The sequence below is a fragment of the Stigmatopora argus genome, chromosome 23 (genome assembly GCF_051989625.1).
Source record: "Stigmatopora argus isolate UIUO_Sarg chromosome 23, RoL_Sarg_1.0, whole genome shotgun sequence".
Lineage (NCBI taxonomy): Eukaryota > Metazoa > Chordata > Actinopteri > Syngnathiformes > Syngnathidae > Stigmatopora > Stigmatopora argus.
Genome location: NC_135409.1, coordinates 2,949,683 through 2,968,255, shown reverse-complemented (window position 1 = coordinate 2,968,255; position 18,573 = coordinate 2,949,683). Strand labels below are relative to the sequence as shown.

At 45.5% G+C, this 18,573-nt stretch overlaps 1 protein-coding gene across 1 annotated transcript; it reads left to right on the top strand.

The window, feature by feature from the left end:
* The first annotated feature begins 915 nt into the window (after positions 1-915).
* On the top strand, positions 916-17,741 carry ptn (pleiotrophin). Its single transcript, XM_077594266.1, has 6 exons — positions 916-1,005; positions 1,082-1,208; positions 9,595-9,680; positions 9,753-9,926; positions 11,135-11,296; positions 17,399-17,741. The coding sequence occupies exons 3-6, from the start codon at positions 9,596-9,598 to the stop codon at positions 17,452-17,454; spliced, it is 477 nt and encodes a 158-aa protein (XP_077450392.1). The 5' UTR covers positions 916-1,005; positions 1,082-1,208; position 9,595; the 3' UTR covers positions 17,455-17,741.
* Positions 17,742-18,573: the final 832 nt, after the last annotated feature.

The window sequence follows — 18,573 nt, the reverse complement described above, 5'->3', positions numbered from 1 at the left end:
GTTTGTTGTCGGAGGGAGCGCGTCAAGCAAACGCTGTGGATTCGCCGATGACTAGACGAAAAAAAATGGCGGGCGTGTAATAAAAAAACCCAACGATAGCAGTACAATAGACATTGATTATTGTTTTGCTCCCCGGACCACAAAAGCGAACTTAATGCCACTGAAAGATAAAGCATCCACAGCCAGTTTAAGTGAATTGGACATGTCACTTCTTTTGTTATTTTAGGATGCTTCCAGTAAATTTTGGAACATTTCCCATTAGTTTTTGAGGGAATTTCCTGTCTACTTTCTGGGTGCCGGTCACTTTTTGTTCTGATTGCCTTTGGCTGTGGGACGCATGGGAGCAGGCAACAAAATATAGTGCTGGAGCACAAAACTTTTGGCTTTAGAGAAAAAATAACAGAAAAACTTTACAAACTTAAAACTGGGTAAAAAGAAGCGAACTTAAGGGGGAATGGTAAATACGCACACTGACGAGACAATTGCAAACACCTGGGTCTCACCAGGGGAGGAGCACCGGAAAAACACAGCAGGTGGAACACATTCCTAATCACGCGGACAGCCCACACAAGGAAACTCGAACAAAATGTGACACTTTTAACCACTTCCTGATGGTTTTAGGACATTTTAAGCTTCCTTGTCAACAGTTGCTTCGGTACGTAGAGTAGTAATGGTCTGCCAAAATATAACAAAGCGTCCAAAAATGTCCCCGCGCACACGAGGACAATCGACGGGATCAATTATGTCACGGTCCAAAACGTCAACTCCAATCGAGTGTGAGGACCACATGTTGAACCCGAACGGCGTCAATATCCCATCGATTTACGCGGTGGGACTAAATTTTCCGAGGATCGATGGCGTGTTTTATATAACTTCCTGTTTGTTAAACTTTTGTTTCTTCTCTCTTGGTCACGCATGCAGACAGGTCTCGCCCTCCATCTCCCATCTCCTTCCAGGCGGGATATCCCCGGAGTGACCTTGGGGGTAATGAGTTTCTGAACACGAGTGAGTAAAGCTTGCAGCCCCCCACCCCCAACCATCTTTGACCCACCCCTAACACACACACACATACTATGCTCAGCCCACAAGGAGACAGAAGGCGTAGTGCGAGGCAGGGAGGCCAAAGCGGGACAGAGGATTCCCATGAAAAGAGCTTAGAGGACACCACCATTTTCTCCCGACATACAACGAGCGCACCTGGGGATCAAGTAAGTGCATCTCGGGTTCGAAAAGTTTGTGTTGAAACTTGGGGAAAGTTTGCCCACAACTTGCTTGCTTTATCATGTAGAACAGAAGAAAAAACAGTTCTCCGGTCAATCTTTTAGTACTCATGAAAAGGTACCAAAGCTCAGCGTTGGTATTATTACCGGTTTTTGAGGTGATATTAAGACCGTAAAGGTACAAATTAGCGGTATGATGAGGATCTTAGGGGACACCACCATCTGAAAATCTTTTCATTTAAAACTATATTGCCTATATTAACAATAGTCATTCTCGTCAAAGTTTTATCGGCAGGAATCACATAAACCTCCAAAATGATTCCAAAATCAAATTTATCACACTGACCTAATGTCACCAAAAGACCCTGAACAACTTCTAGGTGGTGCAAAAATAAATAATGTATTGTTTTTAATCGCATAATTTTATGACTTTTCTCCAAATATTACTTAAATCTCCAAAGATTAGATTAGATTAGATTGGATAACTTTATTCATCCCGTATTCGGGAAATTTCAATGTCACAGTAGCAAGTGGGTGAGAATACAGACACAGAAAAAGACATTTTAGACATAAATAAATAGGGAATAAATAAATAAATAAGCGTGTTGCAATAAAAAAATGTGCTCACATACTTTACATCGACAAAAGTTGATGCCCTAGAAACCAAACAACGAGGAAAAATAAGCAACAAAATGACTGTTTCACAATTTGAATCTTCTAATTTAACGTTCATCATATTTTGATTTTAACCTTGAAATTGTTCATTTTTAATCTTGTTATATTCCTATTCGTTTTTCTCTCTGAATGTTACATTGTATGACTTCTTGCAATTTCCCACGGCACACCTGACCATTGTTCACGGTTGGGTAACACTTCTCTAGGTGAATGGTACTGGCATGAAATGTTTTGGGTCTGATCCTACGCTGTGATTCTGTGACAGTTTAGATGTGAGATGGCGTCTGCGTGAAAGGCAATTTCCGAAATTTAGGATTTTGGGATCAAGATAATAATCCCAAGGTGGGGCAGTATCGACTAAAGGAAAAAGTAAGGGAGAACTTGAGGGTAAAATTCGATTTTTTTTCCTCACAGTAACAGTTTCACCTGAAGATATTTGCAAAGTGATGTGCGACTATATATTTTCCCCTGCCTGCGTGCCATTTGACGCGGCCCACTTTTTTCCCAGGATTCCTCCATTTGGGTCAGGCCTGAGCGGAATGACAAACCCCTCGGCGGCCGTATTGTATCGGCGCCGTCGGTCCGCCGTTGCCATGGCGCTCCTCGGCAAACATTCCGCCATCTTATATGCATTCTTGGCGTGGACAAAAGACGACCCCCTCCGTGCCTCCCCCCTCAAAATGAGGTGTCAACACACGGCGGTGGTCGAAATAAAAGAGGCTGATGAGCAGGGGAAGTTTTTGGAGGAAGTTCTCAACAGAATACGTGGAAATGGGGGCTGGGGGGTCTCATACACAAGGCTGCCAGCCATTCCTCGTTCTGCTTTTAAGGAGACCTTTAGGACCGGACCATGTGACGCCGCCTATAGAATACAAAGGGGTTTCATCTTCCTCCTCCTCCTGCGTCTTTGAGGAGCGCTTCACCGCAGAGTAGCAATAAGGCCACTCTGGGGGTGTCCCTGCAAAGGGGGGCAGGGGTGTGTGAAAGGCTCTATACGAGTGGAAAGAAGGGGATGCTCACAGTGAGTGGTGCATTCGCTGACCCCCTCCACCTCAGTGACTATTCACAGGAAGAGAATGAACCTCCGTGGGGGTTGGGGGGGCAGAGGAGGAGCGGCGAATAGAAAGCAGGAAAATGAGGGCGAAAGACGCAAGGAGGGGGAGCGTTTGCCCAAAATGCCCAAAGACATCCCGCTATCTCCCCATCCTGAGGAAGTTTTCTCTTTGTACTCCCATTTCGTGTCAGTGGCTTTAACACACGAGGGTTAGAGTTAGGGTTAGATCGCTTCCGCTTTCCCCACGTTTGTCCGAAGAACCTCCGATCAATACCATCTCTTTCATCTGGGAGTCACGAGACCCTAAGACGAGTGGATTCAGAGCCGAAACCACGCACATCTTTGCCAACCGTGAACAACGTCGTGCTCTTATCGATGGCGAGCGTCGCCACGGAACGCGGCCCGCCTTTTTTTCCCCCCGATCCGTTCGCTAATGGCGCTCTTCGTCTTCTAACTGCGAAGCTTTCGTGTCGATGCCTGCCGATCCGAGTCGGTCCCGGCGAGTTTTTAGCACGGGAGATGCATTGGGGAACCTTTCTCAGCGTGAACGAAGGCAACCGGAACATTGCTTACGAGCATTAGTATTCCGTCCGTGGCGCACGCTGCGAGACAGCCGGTCTTTGCAAACAAACAACCAGCAGAGAACTGGAGGAGGTTGGGGAGTTTTGTTTTCTTTGCCATGTTACGGGTTCATATTCCCGCTCAAACCCCCAGAACGGCGCCTTGACCCATCTCTCTGGAATCCCCTGAGGTTCCAGGTGCAACCAGTTTGAAAGGGGACACCGTCAGATTTTGAACTTGACCCCTTTTCGAGGTAAACCACTTTTCACAGAGCCGCAAGTTTGGTCATTCGCTGCCAGACTCCCAGTCCAAAGGAATTAACCATCTCCCCGCAAGAAAGATATTTACTCAATCGGCACTCGATCCTTGACGGATCAGGGATGCCCAATCCCCGCCGCGTCCTACGCTCAATTCCGAATAAATAACCGCCGATGCTGTCGGGAAATAAGACTGTCACGGCTTTCCCCGAGCCGAGCAGATTGAGTGTCCCATGCTTCCGTAAGCTAGCTCTGATACACGGAAGGTCGAGGCGATGGGGGTATATTCCGCCGGCACGTTGTTGTTTGTCACATTTTAGCAGGGTATCGAAGCGGACGTGTAATTCGGAATTTGTACGCGGGAAGAACAACACGGGCGAGAGCCTCTTGCATTGCAGTGGGTGGCGATTGAGGCTTATTGGGGACGTAAAATGTTCTTATGGAGCAGAAACCCATCCGTTTTTGTTTAAAATAGTCATTTTTGTGGCAAAATTAAGGTTTAGAAAATTTGAGTTTGATTTATTTAACAAGGGATAGCACATAATAATTTAGTCCCTTGTGAAGGTTGAGGGTAAGCGATAACACACGCACACACACACACACACACACACACACATACATCGCAATTTTGTTTTTCTAACAGCCACACTTTAACATGATTGGCCAAGAGGTTCAGAGGCGGGAGTTCACGTATGCTAATTGCTATTGAGTTCCAGGTATGTCAGGCATGCTTTTTTTGAAGGGAATTACAGTCACCTCTAGAGCCAGCCGTTTTTAGTGTTTTGGAATTTTTACCCCCGAGTTGACACGCTATGGGCATGTCCATCATGAGGGGCACGCAAAAATGTTTCAGGCCCCTACCGGTGAAATCTAAGAGGGGGCTCTCCATTTTGGCAGCAAGTACTTTTTTGGAGCCAAGACCGGTATTTTGGCCAACCTCTGTTCGGAAATGCTTCCAGTGAAGCGCCGTCGATGTTTGAGGCTCATTCCTCACTTTGGCCGTGAACTCTTTGGCTTCGATTATCCTGGGCAATAACTCTCTCAACCACCGGAGGCCAGTGCGGCGATGATAAGGTCATCTTCTCAATATGTGACAGGAAAAAAAAGAGAAATCCATCGGAGCGGAGGGTCACCGAGGAGGCGCGTACAGCACTCGCCGGGCGAGTGCGACTAACAACGTGCGGGTGTGTGCGCCTCTGGCAGGCGACCGGCGAGGCCTTTGGCTGCTTTTGTTCGAGGCAGAGAAATGATAAAACGACTTTCAAAATTAACGCCCAAGGTTACTGATGGCCGGTACCGTGACCATCGATCAAAAAGGTCATCGGCTGTCAGCGGCAACAATGCCGGACCGCCTCGGCTTTCAAAATAAAGTCAAGTATTATGGGACAGAAAAACAAAAAGACAACAGTGCTGGTAGGCTGACTGGACTATATTTTCACCTGCGAATAATGATTGAAAATAGTAGTTTAAAACATTTTAAAGTAGTCTGTAAGTAATAATTAATGTTTGAACAAAAAAGGTAATAGTGTCGTTTGTCATGGGGTCAAAGGTCACAGATGTAATAAACAGAATATTGCAATCCTTTGCGCTAATTTGAATATTTAAATAGAATTTGCAGGGTAGGTGATATGACGAGACATTTTCATACTTAAAGGGGATTCCCACTCTACTGAAGAAGGAGATGCTTTGAATTTGGCTGCTTAGGCAGAACGATGATTTCTCGGGGTGCACCTAGATTTATTTCTTTTTATTGAACTTTGACTGACTCGGAAGGCTGTTGATTTAATTTGCGCGATCTGGCGGCGCGTTTCTTTGCGTCGACTGCCCTGCCGTCTATTCAAATTAATTAGGTCCGTTTGAGTTTTGCGCTGCTTCTGCTGCCGGTGATGTCAATATTTTTTCCTCTTTTGTATGATGTGCGAGGTGATGGCGTGGGTTGAACATTCAGCACTGTCAGGTTTGGCATCCGTGAGGGAAATGATGTCAGCGTGGGCGGTGAAATCCACGCAAGCTCAACACCAGACTGAAGGAATTGGTTATAATTAGGCAGGATTTGTTTGTTTATTTAACACAAGTGACGACGATAGACCAGTCCAATTTATTTGAACTGGATTCCATTTGCAGTTCAAATAAATTGAAATAGTTTAGTAAAAGTACTCAAGAGATGCAGTGAAAGATTCGATTAACCCGCCTGAGAAAAGAAAGAAAACGGGGCTATCTTTCGTTTGCTCTTTCCGTAAGATAGCATCAAAACGCATTCTGAATCGGAAACTGTCAAAACGGTACGTTCAAGTGCTTACAACACTGACGTCCTTGTTTGGCATTCTAGGCAGATTTACCTTGATACTTGAATCCCCAGTCTGTTGTTTACCGTGACCGGACGTTTGGTCGCCGGACGTTTGGTCGCCCGGACGTTTGGTCGCCCGGGTGAATATAATTTTGAGAGCTGGTTTCAACAGTAGATATTTAGATCTTAAACTCTCTCTCTCATGAATATAATTTTGAGAGCTGGTTTCAACATGTCAAATGTCCAGCGACCAAACGTCCGGGCGACCAAACGTCCGGGCGACCAAACGTCCGGGCGACCAAACGTCCGGGCGACCAAACGTCCGGGCGACCAAACGTCCGGGCGACCAAACGTCCGGGCGACCAAACGTCCGGGCGACCAAACGTCAGGGCGACCAAACGTCCGGGCGACCAAACGTCCGGGCGACCAAACGTCCGGGCGACCAAACGTCCGGGCGACCAAACGTCCGGCCGACCAAACGTCCGGCCGACCAAACGTCCGGGCGACCAAACGTCCGGGCGACCAAACGTCCGGGCGACCAAACGTCCGGGCGACCAAACGTCCGGGCGACCAAACGTCCGGGCGACCAAACGTCCGGGCGACCAAACGTCCGGGCGACCAAACGTCCGGGCGACCAAACGTCCGGGCGACCAAACGTCCGGGCGACCAAACGTCCGGGCGACCAAACGTCCGGGCGACCAAACGTCCGGGCGACCAAACGTCCCGGCGACCAAACGTCCGGGCGACCAAACGTCCGGGCGACCAAACGTCCGGGCGACCAAACGTCCGGGCGACCAAACGTCCGGGCGACCAAACGTCCGGGCGACCAAACGTCCGGGCGACCAAACGTCCGGGCGACCAAACGTCCGGGCGACCAAACGTCCGGGCGACCAAACGTCCGGGCGACCAAACGTCCGGGCGACCAAACGTCCGGGCGACCAAACGTCCGGGCGACCAAACGTCCGGGCGACCAAACGTCCGGGCGACCAAACGTCCGGGCGACCAAACGTCCGGGCGACCAAACGTCCGGGCGACCAAACGTCCGGGCGACCAAACGTCCGGCGACCAAACGTCCGGGCGACCAAACGTCCGGGCGACCAAACGTCCGGGCGACCAAACGTCCGGGCGACCAAACGTCCGGGCGACCAAACGTCCGGCGACCAAACGTCCGAGTGCCGTTGTTTACACCCCAAATCACTTGAGTGGCGTCCGTTCACAAAGGCTTCCAAAGAAATCCTGTTAAATATGCAGCCACGGGAGATGTGTCTCCATGTCTCTTTGAGTGACTTTGTCCAAGGACGCCGGAGAGTTTATTGGCTGGGATCAAACGTGGAGACGGGCGGGATCAGTGGCGACTGCCACTTTGCCGTGCGCCCGTCATCTTGGATGCGTGATGGCCTTGGATCCCCACCAAGTGTGCTCCATAACAAAAAGCAAAACAAAACAAATGAGCACCTGTTATACCGTAGCGTGTGTCAGAAGTCTGCCTTTGGTGGGAAAAAAAGGTTATGGCACAAAAAATGTACAAAGTCATTTTTACTAAGGTCACTTGAGGTTTTAGACCTCTCACTTGACCATCTATAGAAGAAAGATGATTCTTTTACAACCCTTTGAATATCTTGAAGTGTCATTTCAACTCAAATCTTTTTAAGTTTTGGCTAGTTTTTATATGGAGTAAATGCATACTATAGTTTACTAAAATCCTTTCAAAAAAACTTTTTGGACAAATATTGCTGCGTGATAAAAATGCATTTTCTCAAGATTTATTCATTACAAATCTTGTATTTCATTAGATTTCATTTTTTTAATCACGTCCCACCCCAGATAGAATTACAAATAGGTGTGTATTAATGGGTACAATAAACATTTTGATAACAAAATGTTCTTACTCGTGTGTTTGCGTTAGACCCATCGATCCGTAGTCCCGATATACCGATCAATAGGACAAATGAAGGCGTCCCTACTGAGGACACCACGTGACTCCCTAGAGTGGGCTTGATGTTATCGATCTTGCAATGACTCGTTGGCTAAACGTGGAGGCTAACAACAATAGCCTCCCATTGGTTAGTAACGCAGAACTCAATCTCGACCATAGTCTGTCCGTTGCCCGTCGGTAACAGTCCTTTCCTAATTCCATCGCAATGAAATCTCCCGAATAGTTCCCCCGGCCCAGGCGCACAATGGTCCTCCAAAAGTTTCGAGTTCCCAGAGGACAAAGGCGGGACAAACACTTAATGGAAGTCATCCGAATCCCGCCGTCCAAAGCCCGAGACGCCGTCTTATCTTCAAAAGCAGTAGGATCCCTTTTTAGTGGCAAGATGATTTTTTTTCATCCTTTTATTGCTTTTTGCAAAGTCACAGCGGCCATTGGGATGAGTCTGGCGTGTTTTGCCACGAGTGTCGAATCAATGGAGGGGCAGCCGCCAGCCTCATTAGGGTCGTGTTCCAGCAACCTGATTATAACTTTGCCTTCAAAGTGTGTTAAAAGTTAAATGCAAGTTCAGCACGGACTTATGTTGTATTCAAAGTGGCACCGGGGTGTTATTCTCTCCGCCGCTGATATGTGTCGCCTGTGCCAGCGTTCTTTAGGCGGGGAAAAAATGGAGAAAAACGAACAGGCAGACAGACGTCAAAACGCTTGGGATTAGCATCTCATCATTATGGACGTCGATGGTTTCCATTGAGGGTGATAGACAGCCAATCTTATTGAATTATGTATGGATGGCAGCGATCATTTAAGACCCTCACTTTTACAAACATTTTTTATTTAGCAGAACGGGCGCCCTTTAAGGGTGAAAATATCTCTTCTCATATCTAATGTATAATTTTGTATTAAATAGGCTAATCCACTGTCGCGTTATCAGCCAATTTTTTTCCTGACCTCTGTGACCTTTGACCTCACACCACCTCTTCTATTTTGTATTGGAAACAACCAATCATTTGGTCTCCTCATATTTTACCGAAAACTAAAGCAGACTCCCGCCTAAGCAGCCATATTCAAAGCATCGACGTATTTAGGGAAGCTTCCTTTAAATTTGCAAATGTTTCTTCTCATAATTTCTTCCGCACAAAATTGTGGTAAATAAACTAATCCATGATCACGTTATCATGACCTTTAACCTGAACTGAACACATTTGGAATAACGCCGTTTATTTCTGCAGTTTTTGACAGAATGTGTTCAGAATCAGACAAACAACTGATTTTTTTTCACTCTTATGAATGAAGCATTTAATCATGAAGTACAATTAACGTGGGTTTTATACACTAGTATAATCAAGAAATCGAAAAACCCTTAAAAAAACAGCATTCCCTTCCAATTTTCCTCTGTAAAGGCAATTCTTTCCCCCTCCACATTGATCTTGACAGGTCATTTATTGCTCCTGTCAAGTTTAGCTGACAACCCCCCACAAAACGTGAGATTTCTTTGACGTCAAAGTCTCTTATGGTTGCCCCCAGATGTCAAGTAGCCAAAGGCGAGCACTCGATAAAGTTGTTCAGCACTTTCTTTGTTTGTCTTTGTGCGGGTGTGTTATGTTCAGGATGCAGTGGAGTGCACGAGCCGCCGTGATGGCCCTGCTGGTGCTCACCGCAATGGCGGCCGAAGGAGGAAAGCCCGACAAACAAGGTGCCGCCGTACGTCGAGAACGTGGGTGGATTGACTGTACGGAAAATAATGTTTTTTGCTGCGCCCTGGCAGGCAAGAGGGAGCGCAAGTCGGACTGCGGCGAGTGGCAGTGGAGCGTCTGCGTGGCCAACGAGGGCGACTGCGGACTGGGCACCCGCGAGGGCACGCGCACCGGCACCGACTGCAAGCAGACCATCAAGACGCAGCGTTGCAAGATTCCCTGCAACTGGAAGAAGAAATTTGGAGGTCAATAGACGCCGAACTGTTCATAAAACCCGCCTTTTTATTAATATAGCGCGTCAGCAAGCAATGTACCCAGACGGTCAAGCTGTCAGCGTCATACAGCGACAAATACAGAATCCTGAATTTAGTGCATACTGATTGGGCACCGCGTCCATTTTGGTAAAAATTTTAGACTTTTAAGTGCGCCCTATGTGAGTAAATATGTGCCGCGTTGTATTTGTACTTTTTTATCGCTTTATAAGGGGAATTACTATCATTAATAAGGGGAGCAATTGGCCGAGGTTGGGTTAGGTGCTGTGTTTTGTCCCAATAATATGATTCGATTTGATGCAAGACGATAAATGAATGCGTACATGAATGCGTCAAATTTCAGCTGCGGCTGTCAGTATCAATCAAATCAAATCAAAAGCCTTTATTGTCATTATACACGGCTGCGTATAACGAAATTGGTGGTGCTACTCCACAAAGTGCGGTTTTTCCCAGTAAAAACATAAATAAGTGTAATTTAAAAAGTCACGTCCGGGCAAGGTAATTCTAAAATATTGCACAATCATTGTTATTGCACACGGGATGGTACGATGTCATCCCCTTTTTATCGTAGGTCATCTGGCGTCCAGTAAGTGTGACACTGGCTCACGTTAAGGTCGTTGTGGGCTTTCTTGCCAGATTCCCAAGTTGCTTCTTTCAGACACCAAAAAGCCTTTTTCAAGTGCTCAGGATGTCCCCGTGGGCTTCTTACAACAATCACCCAATTCCTCCCCCGACCGCCACGGCCTCCTTCTCCCCTTTGATGAGCACCCTGGGAATTTGTCGACGATGACAAGAGGGTCTTTCATAAGCGCCACTTCACCGTCTTCCTCCCTCGCCCCTTCACAAAATGACGGAGAGAGAGCTATGAGCACGTGCAAAAAAGGATGTACGGCAGCCATTTCCCGCGGCGAATTGCGCCCGTAGCCGGCTGGGGTGAACGGAAGGCGTCTTCCGTCTTATATCAAAGCGAAAGCACACATGGGCTAGTTATCCGAGCCGCCGAGATCGTATCGGAATGTTATTTCCAGGACCGTGCGGCGGCTGGGCGGGGGTGCGTTTGATTGGGCTCATCTGTCAGCGAATGCCATCGCACAGGCCCGCCGCCATCTGTTCCCGTTAGCGGACGTCTTTAGGAGCGTCTCGACGGTCGTCACCGACTGAGATGTCGCTTTCTCTGGCAGGGGAGTGCAAGTACGACTTCCAGGCGTGGGGCGAGTGTGACCCGACCACGGGCAAGAAGAACAGAACGGGCGTGCTGAAGAGGGCGCTCATGGACGCCACCTGTGCCCCCACAGTCACGGCCAGTAAGCCCTGTGGGAAAATTCCCAAGGCCAAGCTGCAAGGTCAGTGCGTTAATGGGATGCAATATGCTTAAATACACGACAGTGACCGGACGTTTCGTCGAAAGACGTTTGGTCCCCGGACGTTTGGTCGCCGGGTTGGCTCGCTGTCAAATGATGAGAGAGAGAGAGACAGAGTTTACTGTTGAAAGCGAGCAACCAGGTAATCTCTCGCTCTCAAAATTATAATCATGAGAGAGAGAGTCCGTTCTACCAAACGTCCGATCGACCAAACGTCCGATCGACCAAACGTCCGGGGACCAAACATCCGGGGACCAAACATCTGGGGACCAAACATCCGGGGACCAAACGTCTTTCGACGAAACGTCCGAGTGCCAAATACGACATACATTTGACTCTATATTGTAAGCAGTGTGACAAACTATCACTCACCTGGAATCTCTTTAGCTCTTGAAAAATTGACTTATCTATTATTCATTATTGGTTCTTAAAGTACGGGACCAATGATACGCAGCTTCGCTTTAGTGATACGTTAAAGATTGTTCCAACGAACTACAGTGCAAGTATAATTCATGAGTGTTCAAGCAGCCTACAAGACGCTTCTTTTTGCACAATTCAGTTGTTTTCAAATTCAACTAATTCAATTTAAATATTAGGCACCAATAGCTGTCTGTCAGTCCATGAGTACTTTAGCCTGTTTTGGTTCTACAATCTAAACGCTAACAGCGACAGTTCATTTCAACCGGATAGCGTGGCCTTGAGCCCGACGCTATTGAAATTCCCGCAGTGAAAAAGTGATGCGGGGTCTAAGTTTGTTGCCAGGATGTCAAGGGCGGAAGCTCTTCGCCAAGCACCTCGGATATTTGCAACTTATCCTCCCCACTGGCATTTCGGGGAAGAGACTTGCAGCATGACAGCGTTCCTCCAGTGTTTTGGGAGTATGCTGACAAGCCCCCCGCACCCCCAACTGTCGCCCCCTCTCCTCACCATTGCAAATTCTGCACTGGAGATCCTGACTGTCTTGACGTGCCGTTTTTATTACGGCAATTAGACTGTTTTTCAAATAGACTACAATAACACGGTAGCCTTAAATAAATAAAGGTGTCAGCGCTGGCCTCAGTGAAGAGCGAGTAGTTTTCTCGTACCTAAGTCCTGCTTGGAAGACGGCGTATGAATTATGGATGGACACGTTCGCGCCTGGCGCAGACACAGTAAGACTGTCTATTGCGCTGTCTGCGAAAAGAAGCCAACCCAAGCAGGCAAACATTCTCCCGCGTAATGCATGCCGATGAGCGGCCGCTTCCACGGATTGCAATTGTGACACAATTATGATGAAATTTCAATCTGTACAGTGTGTTAACAACGTTTCAGTGCGATGGACGGGGAAAGACGTCCAATCCATTTTGATGGGGCTATTCGACCGTTGCCAATTTGGATTGCTCGTCCATCACTGGTATTAATGGGTGTTTTTATTGTACTTTTTTCTTCTTCTACTAACTATTATATGTCAGGGTTATAATAGTGACAGATTTTCTTGTGATGTATAGTCTTCTTTCTAAGCTTTTATTTTCCTTTGTTAGTTTTATTGGCGTTCTTGTTCGTTTTTGTCGGTTATACGTTGGGTCATTTGTCAGATTGGAAAACTAATTACACAAAATGGAGGAGTCAATGTCCTCCTTTCTTGCAGAGGTTTCAAAATTAGTTTGATTTGCATCCCAAAAAGTTAACTTTACTAACATACTTGCCACCATTGACCATTTTTCACTGGGACTAGTCAAAATGGATTGGACGTCTAGCGCCGTCAGTGGCACTGAAAGATGAGCATCCACAGCTTGTTTAAGTGATTTGGACATCTACCATTGTTTCGTGACACTACTTTTTTTCCGCTTCAATTTTAGGGTACTCACAGATCACGCACTTGATTACGCAACTCAAAAACTTTTGTTTTTGCCACTCCCTTTTTCGAAAAAAATGAAAGAATTTAATTAATTTAATTAATCAGGCAGAACAACCCCCGCGGGCCGGATCGGACCCCCTAGCGGCCCACTTCTTGTCCACGGGCCGCATGTTTGAGACCCTGCTTCTGTGAATTCTGATGCGAAATAAATAACAAAATTGCCCATTGCTAAAATTTACAATGTGCTGCAATGTAGTAATACAATTCCTTCATAATACAGAGTACAATGTCACGCTTACAATTTGGAATTATTACAGTACAATCCAATACGATTCCGATGTAATGGTAGCATGCAATTCAAATACAATAGCGTGCCATCATCTCTGAAAATATGTTTTTCGTCTCGCTGGTCCTTCTCACGACAACTCTGAATAGACTTAAATTGTCCGTCGCGTTCCGAGACGTGATTGCGCCTGTCGAATCTCTCAGCCCGCCTGGCTTCAGTTCGGTATATCCACCTACGGGCTTGACGTTGGCGTTAAAGGCGAGGTGAGGAGGTTAACTCGCTATTCAAACGCAATCACACTCTTGGCATTCCACGCCCACCTACTGCGGGAAGAATCAAATCCTTACGGCAGAATGTCAAACAGCACGTGGAATATTTGATTGCCAAACGGCAGGCCGGCCAGGAGTGAGTCGCGGCCTTTTGTTAGCTTTGCAAACAAGGACGTAATTGACCTGGAAAAAGCATGCGGTGGCCACTGCCAAGTTGATGCTCGTCAACGGCCCGCCTTATCGCGCCTGGCGTGGCTGCGGGGGCGACACCGGGACGAGAGGTCTGAAGGGGATGAACTGGATTTGCCGAAAGAGGAAGAATGAAAATAGGCATAATTGTTGGGTGCGAAATCCAAACCAGATTAATTTCTATCACGTGCTACTATTAAGATCGGGGATTTTTGTCATTCTAATGATGTGCAAGAAATAATAACATAGTATATAAGTGGTAGTAGGGACAAAAAATTGTCAATTTTGTTAGCGTGCCAATTTTAGTTTGACTCAGAATTCATTTCGATCACAACAAGAACAAGAAAAAACATTTGCAGGTGAAATGTTTGTGTATATCGCTGCATCTCTTAACAATACCCTCATAATTCAGCGTCTTCCACGCTTTCGATTTGAATCATAAATTGCTATTTAAAAGAAGTATCCTTTTATTTTTTTTCCTAGAGCTTGCGAGCAGCCTCGCCACATTTGGTTTTTTAGGATTTGGTATTTTCATTTGTGACAAAATTGAATCCGTAAATCCCCCGTGTTTATTTCAGACACGGAGTCAAAAATACCTCTGACTCAATGGATTTAGAAAAAAAACCCCTCTTTTTGTGGACTTTGCCATTAACTTTATAGTCATGTTGATTTGTTAAATTAGAGGCAATGGCGTCCTCTTGTCGCAGTGCATATCGTTTGTCGTAATGCGGCGCAAACAGCAGGCGGCGGCGCTCCCGCATCCAATTCAATTCCCTTTAATGACCGCTCAGCTAAGCCGGAGGAATTCGATTAGCTCAAATGTGATTGGGAGAACACAACAAGCTGCAAGGACGCAGAAACACACTTGAGGCATTCAATGAAAAGAGGGTCTGCTTTCCTTTTTAACACTTGTACCAACATCTCATGTTCATATTGGAATTTTCACGCACACTTTACTCATTTAGCTACCGTTGACAGTGATCGACCAATCGGATCTGCTTTAAAAATGAATTGTTTCTATGTATATAAACCACAGAGTGTCACGTTTTGGGTGGATGTGTGCATGTTTTCCTTGTGTCTGCTGTCCGGGTGATTGTTGTGTACAATTCACCTCTTGTGTCCCTCTGGGCTCCCCTTCCCTTATGTGGCCAGGTGTGTGTGATTGGTAATCGGCCTTTGTGTGTGTATTTAAACCCGTGTGCCTGACATGTCTAGGGTGGGAGTCTCCCCCAGTTTAGTCGCTATTTTGTTTCCAGTGTTTATTATTTTTGTGATTTTATGATTATTTTATACACCCGCATTTTCCTGCTCCTTTTTGTTTCCCGCATCCTGGGTTCTGTCTCGCTACACACCCGAGGCAAATCATGACACAACAATATTCCCCCTTTTGTAACAGCTAATATTTCATCATTTAACTCTATGGCTGCCAGCATCTCCTAGTCAGATTGGACACTAAAACTTGCTAAAATGTTAGCTTTCAATGCTAAACATCCCAGTTAAAATGAATGTCACGACATGAATTGGCAGTGGATTGGTCGCATAGGGCCTCTAGAGGTTTTCCCGTTCTGCCAAACACGAACAGGTTTATTATGTTGCGAAGTACACACGAGTCTGCGTGATTTGAGCGCAAATGGTCTGTCTGCTGTTTCATTTTGGGTAGCAAACAACATTTGCAGTGATGGCCGTCTATCCATCTCTCTACTCTGCTTATTACAACCACTGAAAGCTTTGTTTATTAGAGGCTGGCTTTCTGCTTTTTGCTGGCGTACCTTTTCAATCTGCATTTTTCTTTCCTTTCGCAGGGGAAGCAAATGTTACATTCCCCAGGGCACCCATGTGCCAGAGCCGCTTTTTTTTGCAGCCTGTAGAAAAATCCCAAACAATGCATTTGTTTGCTCATACTTACAATGCCGCAGAGAGCATTTGGGATAGAAAAATACAGTAAGTTCAGTTTCGCCATCAAGAAAATGGACTTGCACTAAAAATGAATTGTTTTTCCATTGACCGCACAGTGAATCCACTTAAAAAATCATCCGTAAATAACCATTTGTAGCCAATAATACCCGTTATGCCACGTTTCAGGAACGTGCAGACATAAGAGACCAACAAGAATGAAAATGCGACATGTGCTGTACTGTACTGTGCGCCAAAATGTCAAGCTAATATTGAGAATACTGCAGAAAAACTAATAGATCTATTCAAAAGACTGAAAAGTTAAACTGCTATTGGGTGAAAAATAAATAAATTATTTGTATAGAATACCACTAATATAAGAAAAACAAAAAATGCCAATTGTATGAACACTAAAGCAAAATTACAATCACTGACCAAAATTTGGACAAAATCAGTTTAAAAAAAGCCCCTTCCCAAAGGCCAAAATACTAGTCAATCCCACCAAAATGGGAAACGAAGCATGGAATACTAAAACTTTTTGTGCATGTACTTGTGATTGAGTGAAACACCTTCTGAAAAAGAAATTTTACAAAAAAAAAACCTCAGCAGCCAAAAACCAAACCCCAAAACACCAAGAAAACCAACGGGTGTTAATTCTGCGTTAACGCCCATGTTGGTCACTATGCCCATAAAGATGAGCTTTATTTTCCATCCATGGACTCCCATAATCCCCGGCAGTCCCGTCCCCGCTCCATTCGTGGAATAGAAAATGTGGCGTCCCGGTGGAGGTTAAACATTTGTGTTTTTGTTTGCTTATTTTCTTCGCCTAAGCCCTCTGATCCGTCTGCCGGAGGCCCATCGTATCTCTTCCATCCCCTGCGCAGCCTCCGCCCCCATCCCGTTTCCCCTGGTAACCCTCTCTGTCTCGGGTGGGTTGGGGGGGATCGGACGGCTTATCTCCCAACTGGCAGACTCGGAAAATCACATCTCAACCTAAGATTGCTGCTTCTGCCGCACTGTCACCCAGCCTTCCGTGTGTGTGTGTGTGAGGCCATTTCTGCTTGCCTTCATTAGAACGGATGCACACACAGCTGCCACTCAAACACCCTTTGAGTGTATACATTTGGAGACAGCGCTTTGAAGAAGGCATTTTAGTGCCATTTGCAGGGGTGACTTCAAAAATCAAGTCTGCCTGGAGATTTTGTCTGACTGCTTTTATATTGCAAACGCTTACGTTAGACGGATGAACGATGCTAAATTGCAAATGCTTTACGGTTTTGTCATTTCGTGTGGGTGGAAAAGTTGGACGCCTCGTCAATAATTCTCTGTTCCGAGCCAGGGGATTTGAAATTTCAGCCCCCGAAGCTGGTTTCACTCAACGACATGAAACTCGGTAGGCACGTCTATCGCGAGTACACCCACAAAAAAGTCTCAAGAAGCCATGTCTGGAAACACATTGGTAGTTTGTCATGTTGGTTTGAAATAGTTATTTTAAAGGTCATTCCCAGAGCTTTGCTTGTATGTCGATCATGAAATGTTGAGTAACAATGTCCAAAAGGACACGGGACGTGACTGTTATTGTTCAAATATTGCTTTCCTCCTTCCTTTAGATGCTAAGAAACAGAAGAAAGAAGGCAAGAAGCGAGAGCGTGGCCAAATGGACTGATAAGAAGGAGGAAATGGAAGACACAGGGAAGGAGGACAACGTCAACTATGTCCCGTAGGCTTTAGCGGGAGAACGTAGTAGTGTTTATAATTAGTGTTATCTAGAAATATAGACTCAATCACTTAATCAGCACCAATCCACTGGAATGTGTTATCCTTTTGCTGCTTTTTATTTTCATTACCTCAATTTATCCATTTTGTTTAATCCTATTAATTTGTGTTAACATCTACCCAACAAAAAACCCCTTCTTCATTTTCCCAGAATGCAAAATAAAGAAATAAAAGTTTTTTTTTTTTTTACATTTTTATTTCCAGCCTGAAAGAATATGGCACACTTTTTAAACACTAAGATGCATGAAAAATCAACCATGTTTTTACTTTACAAGGGGCGAATAGAGCAAAGGGGGGAAAGGGGCGCATTCGGGTAGTTATGAAACACATGTATATACATATTCAATCCTTACATATAGGTCATATAGATATATGTTTGTATTTACAAAGCAAACTTTGTTTTTTTCTACAAGTCACACACTTAAACATCTAAAAAAGCTGGTGGCGTGGCCAAACGTTATATTTTTTTGTGTCTACTTCTACCTGCTCAACATTGCAAATCATGCCCACAGAAATATTATTCAAATAAAAAACAACAACAAATAAACGCACAATTTCTGTACACTTTACAACGGACACTTTGTACACTGAGTCTTTGGAAGCCATTTTGCAATCTCACTTCACACGCACGCCAAAATGTGGCGGCGTTTTCGTTCAAAAGGAGCTGAAGTTCAGAGCTAAAACACTCATTCAAGTACACAAAGAGCAATTTATATTTTAGCATTCATGTCTAAGGCACTTTGAAATTGCTCCGTACAATCTGGCGATATTCTCCGTTAATCGCCCGTGCCGCAAAAAAAAAAAGTAATAACATTTTGCGTCACCCCGCCATTTTCCTCCACGTGGGAGGGATTGTAGCCCTTTGACAAAAGCCGTGTGAAGAGGAGCCCGATTAGCTCTGACGGCACGACGAATACGACAATGGCGACGATGTGGAATCAGGGCGGGATGTATTCATTTCATTTTAAACAGAGGTTTTGTATTTCAGAATAATTTTAAAATCAATTTT

What these genes read in the sequence shown, in the direction of transcription:
- ptn (XM_077594266.1), top strand. Translation starts at nt 9,596, where the DNA reads ATGCAGTGGAGTGCACGAGCCGCCGTGATGGCCCTGCTGGTGCTCACC. An exon ending in AGGAAAGCCCGACAAACAAG is followed by an intron (nt 9,681 to 9,752) that starts GTGCCGCCGTAC and finishes GCGCCCTGGCAG; the next exon opens with GCAAGAGGGAGCGCAAGTCG. An exon ending in TCCCAAGGCCAAGCTGCAAG is followed by an intron (nt 11,297 to 17,398) that starts GTCAGTGCGTTA and finishes TCCTTCCTTTAG; the next exon opens with ATGCTAAGAAACAGAAGAAA.